Source organism: Serinus canaria, unplaced genomic scaffold (assembly GCF_022539315.1).
Source record: "Serinus canaria isolate serCan28SL12 unplaced genomic scaffold, serCan2020 HiC_scaffold_263, whole genome shotgun sequence".
Classification (NCBI taxonomy): domain Eukaryota; kingdom Metazoa; phylum Chordata; class Aves; order Passeriformes; family Fringillidae; genus Serinus; species Serinus canaria.
Genome location: NW_026108377.1, coordinates 1,438 through 6,492, shown reverse-complemented (window position 1 = coordinate 6,492; position 5,055 = coordinate 1,438). Strand labels below are relative to the sequence as shown.

General features: G+C 45.3%; 1 protein-coding gene across 1 annotated transcript; it reads right to left on the bottom strand.

The window, feature by feature from the left end:
* Nucleotides 1–213: 213 nt before the first annotated feature.
* Nucleotides 214–4,738, bottom strand: LOC115484072 (peroxisomal coenzyme A diphosphatase NUDT7-like). The gene is made up of 3 exons (XM_030227780.2): nucleotides 4,478–4,738; nucleotides 2,932–3,090; nucleotides 214–1,045 (listed from the first exon to the last, which is right to left on the bottom strand). Exons 1-3 carry the CDS (start codon nucleotides 4,736–4,738, stop codon nucleotides 662–664), a joined length of 804 nt encoding a protein of 267 aa, XP_030083640.2. The 3' UTR covers nucleotides 214–661.
* Between the last annotated feature and the right edge of the window lie 317 nt (nucleotides 4,739–5,055).

Sequence of the window (5,055 nt, the reverse complement as noted above, 5' to 3'; positions counted from 1 at the left end):
TCCTGGAGAAGACTCCTGCCAGCAGCTGAGTGAGATTTGGTAACAGATGGTGAAGGACAAACTTCAGTGCTATTGCCTGAAGTATCCTGTTTTCCATAGTCTATGGAATTGCCTCGTGAGAAATGTTAAATTAACCAAAATTCACTGCACATATTGGTCTGCCCTCTTCCCTCTACAAGCCCAAGCAAAACAAAACAAGATTGTGAAAGCATCTGAAACCTTTTGTATTTTTATTGTACATTCTGTAAGTGCTCAGAGATACCACACAAGACTGTATGGATCACGTTGTCCACATATGGCACATGTAAGAGGCAGACAGATCCCTGAAAGTTTTCATAGGTTAACTCAGACACAAATTCATCAAATAGTATTATCTCATTATAGACAAAGCAAAGCACAGAAAGTATCTCTGATCACACAGAAGAAAGGCACTGAAACTGAGAAGGAACTGAAACAGACCTTTTGAAAATCTTTCACAGAAAATATTGTGTGCTTCTCACAACTCTTAGATTAAAAATTGTATTAATCTAGTTAGGAATTGTCTTCTTAAAGTTCCCAATTCCAAAGAAATCCAAGTGTAGTTTTCAGAAAATAGGTACAAAAGAAATAAACCAACCTCCTTTTTCCTCTTGCAAAATAAATTAATTGCCAGACCAAGTTGTCACAGATTACTCTTCTTTCCTTCATGTATAGATGCATACAAATTAATAAAGTAATTCTCAGAGGATGAAATTAAGTTGTCAAGATCATAATCCACTTCAAAGGTAGGTCTCTCTCTAAAAATTACAAGAGCAAGAAATACAGCAAAGTGTGCAGTCAGTCCCCATATCTTGAATGACTTTTTATGTTCCTGGTCATGGTATATAAAGCAGTGTATGCGAGTTGAGTAACCTGAGGAGGTTTTGTAAGAGAAGGTCTTGTAATTTAAGGGCTTGACAAAGTACTCCAAAGGCACAAGAAAAACCTCGCTCACTTCATCTGGGTTAGGGGTGGCCTGGAATGTATCCTCTATAAATCCTACAACTGGTGTCACCAAGTTATTCATCTAAAAAGAGAGAAAAAAAACCACCAATAAATAAGTAAATTAAAAAAAATCAACAAACCCCTCAAACACTTATGCTTGTACCAAGTAAAAATGTTCATATTCAAAAAAACATTTCATTGTCACAAAATGAGTACAAGAAGCCTATGAACTATTTTCTACTGCAATGCAATTTAGTGCCCTTAATGGCAAGCTATGTAATTTGACTTGAAGAATTTGAAGTCATATTTTTCTATTTATCAAAAATGTCCTTACAAATACTCTGTTCATCCTGTATAATCACAGAGTGGTTAAAAAGGCTTGCCAGTTTGCTACAGAAGTAAAAAAGCATGCCTGCTTCCCCATGGCTCTTCCTCATTTTTTAATTCTGATTTTAATCCAGATTTTCCCTATCATTCATCACATTTGTGTATTGTTTTCCTGGGATATAAGAATTTTCCAGAATATGGAAGTGTTTTTCTATAAGTACAGAAATACTATTGCAATGTATTTAGCCATAAAATTTAACACTTTTTGAAACACCTTATTTGTGGACATCTTAATTCTAAATGTAATCCCTTCTTCCATGGGAAGGCAAAATCACTGAAATCATACCTTGCAGCAAGGGAACACCAAAATTCTTTAGGATACATTGCTAGTTCTATTTATTCACACTAACAAAGACCACTGTCCTGTAGAAAGGAGGAAGAGCAAAACAGTGTTTGTGGTATTGGATTCAAGTCTGGAAAGACTCTGTCCAAGTCAGAAGCACCTGGAATGTACATACTGAGGAGCCAGAGTATCATCTGACATGTACAATACTCATGGTCCAAAACCCACACCATCTCTCCTACTGACTGAAGTAATTGGCTGGAAAACAGGGAAAAATTGATCCTTTTGACACACTGCCTCTGAGCTATGTGACTTTAAGGGTATCTGTAGAAAATGTATAATTTAAGAAGTTAAATAAAGCTTAAATAAAGCTTTTTGCAGTACAATTTCAAAAGTAGTTCTTTCCTTTTTTAATGGGGAGAGGATATTGCTATCAGATAGAAGAACAGGATGCATGGTAATAAAGTGGTCCTGGTGAACAAAAATAGTCTTAAGAAGCAGCAATTCATCTGTTCTGTGGGAAAACTGATCTATGTAACACTGAACACTGCTACTGAAATTGAGAACCTGTTAATTTACAAACGGTGCCCTACACTCCAAAGACACCTCGGGCAGTCTCCCTGCTAGAGGAAGACGATGCCCACAATCCCAGTGCACATCCCCACTGGTGCTCCCTCTCTGTCTGCACAGCCCTGGAGTCAGCAGACACCACACCAGACAGCTGTGAGGCTGCAGCAGCCTGCTGCGACCCTGCCTGCGTGAGTGAGCTCTGCACAGCTCCAGGGATGGAGATGATGCAGCTTGTCAGGAACATCTGCTCCACTTTTGGGCTGACCTCATGGTGAAGAGGATTTCTTTCTTGCATCTCAGCAAAATGTCCGTGCTGCTGCTCTGTCCATTGCCTCAAGAAGAGTTGTGGTATTGTCCCCTCTCTGACACCCCAGGAGAAGAGAGCAGCCAAATCCCCTGGGAGCCTTCCAGCTGAGCCAGCCCTCCTCCCTCAGCCTGTCTGCTCAGCACCCCCTCGCTGCAGCCCCGTGACTGCGCTCACGGCTCTCTGCTGGACCCTGCCAGGGCAGCGCTGTCTGTGTGGGGCTCCAGAGCCACTGACTGGTGCCCCAGAGCTGCTCTCACAAACACCAAACCCTGAGCCAGAACCCTTCCTGGGCTCTGCTGGACACACGGGCTGTGCACGCAAAGAAGCGGCGCCTCTTGACACTTCCAGGTTTGAAAAGGTCACTGCCAACCACACAAAAGAAAAGCACCCAAACTTATTCTGTACTGATACGCTGACTTACTTTAGCAATTCCAGGCATCAGCCTACAGATGACTTCCACCTTCTCTGGCTGAAGACCCACTTCTTCTTTAGCTTCTCGGAGAGCAGTGTCAATGTCATCTTTATCAGTGGCTTCCCTTTTGCCTCCTGGAAAACACACTTCCCCTGGTGATCTTCTCAGCTAGAATGTAAAGGAGTACTAGTGTTAATAGAACAAGGTTTATGTTTCTTATTGGATCCACACAGATGCATGTTGGTATTGCAGCATCCCTTTATGTTTATCTTTGCAGTCAAAGAAGCTGGAAATGGTGGTTAAGGATTCTGCAGACCAGAAGAAACATGCCTTGGCAAGAGAAGCTACCTAAGAAAACACTGAGGCTATCCCCTGCTAATTCATAAATCCTCACTATCAAAAAATACCCTGTACCTGTACAGCGTTGTGTAATTCACACTGGAACTTCTGCTTGAGTGTGTCAAAGTTCACATTTTACATCATCTTGTTTACATAAATGACTGACAGATGAATCCGGACAGACGAGTTGTAGAGCAAGATTAAAATAAGAGCAGAAACTTTTGAAAGACACAATTAAATAATGTACCCGTGAGAGAGGAAATAACATTTTGCTTCAGCCCAAAAAGGTTATGGAGCAAAGGAAACAGAAAAAACCATTTCCATTCTTATCTGTTGTTATCTATAGTTAGGATGTGTTTTGTTTAATTGGTTGAGTGTTGTTGAGAACTGGGAGAGGGGCAGGGTTGAACATGACCAGAACAGGAAGAAGGATGAGAAGGGAAGGGACAGAAGAGTTGGCAGAGCCTGAGTTCCTGAGGAGCCAGTCAATGGGAAAGGGGACAGGACCAGCCCAGCCTCAAAAGGGGATAAAGATCACCATTTTGTCAAAATGTGTGTGAGTGTTTTCACCTCTGGGGAGGGAGACACGGACCCGACTGACTGATTACAAATTAAATTATTTAGTTATTGCTTCAAAGACTGTGTTCCCTCCTGGCTGTATCAAAAAGTGAGTTATTTCTAAGACACCTTTAAATACATTCCAGTAGTAGGTTTATGCATCAAGGATCAGTAACAAACACATTTACACTCAATTTAACAGCTATGTTACTGTGATTATTTGTTTTTTAAGCAAGACCCAGCAGCGAAAAAAAGAAATTCCTGAGTACAGGCAGTTGATGTGACACGGGGACGGAAAACAAGAGCTGTAAAAGAAAAAAAAAAAATGCTGGAGAAAGAGTTGTGGCAGCCTTGGGTTGTTGCCTTTCATGCATTAAAAGGAGAGAAGAGTAATATTAACTGCAGACTGAAAAACCTCATTTAATAAAGCTGCGCTCCAGGGTCAGTTTCCTTATTTAAGTAAGCAATCCTTGCCGGCTGTGCAAATGATGATTTCCGGTCACGGGTTTCCGCGATCCCGGCATGTTCCTGGCACACAAACACAGAATCCCGGCAGGGTAAAACCTCCCGGCCGTGCCCTTGGGACGAGGGGCGGCACTGGGGACGCACACACCGCTGGCTCCCCGGGAAGGGTCGCGCCCCTCGGAGCCCCCGGTACCTGCAGGGAGCGGACGGTGAGCAGCAGGTGCAGCCGCCCCCCTCGCTCCATCAGCGGCAGCAGCACGGCGGCTCTGGGCAGCGGCAAGCGGGAGAACCTGTCCCCGACATCGAACTCCCTCAGGCGGTGCCGGGCCTGCTCCATGAGCCCCGGGGCGGGCAGAGCGGAGCACCGGCACCCTCCGGCCGCGTCCCGCTCATCCCCCGCGGGCCCTGGGCAGGGACCGGGACCGGGGCCCGGCTCCTCCCGCTCCGCCGCCATCTCCGGCACCGCCCCCGGCCCGGCAGGGACGCGGCTCCGCCAGGCAGCGCTCGATCGTTCCCCTTTCCCTTTTCCCTTCCCGCTCCGGCCGGTCCCTGCGCCGGGAGCTGCGGGGCCGCGCTGCCCCAGACACGCGGCGGCTCCATCGATCCCGTCCCGTCCCGCCTGAACCCCGGCGCTGGAGCGGCTCGCAGTGCGAGGAGGACCGTGAAAGTGCTGCGTTCGTGACCAGTCACAGAACCATAGAACATGGAAGGGACCTTATTCCTCCTCCATGGTGGTAGAAATGCACTAATTTTTAGATACAATTTCGAAGC

Excerpts from the sequence above, each read along its gene's own strand:
- LOC115484072 (XM_030227780.2), bottom strand. The coding sequence starts at position 4,738 with ATGGCGGCGGAGCGGGAGGAGCCGGGCCCCGGTCCCGGTCCCTGCCCA. Across the intron at positions 3,091-4,477 it reads TCACCGTCCGCTCCCTGCAG|CTGAGAAGATCACCAGGGGA; the intron begins GTACCGGGGGCT and ends TTTACATTCTAG. Across the intron at positions 1,046-2,931 it reads TGATGCCTGGAATTGCTAAA|ATGAATAACTTGGTGACACC; the intron begins GTAAGTCAGCGT and ends CTCTCTTTTTAG.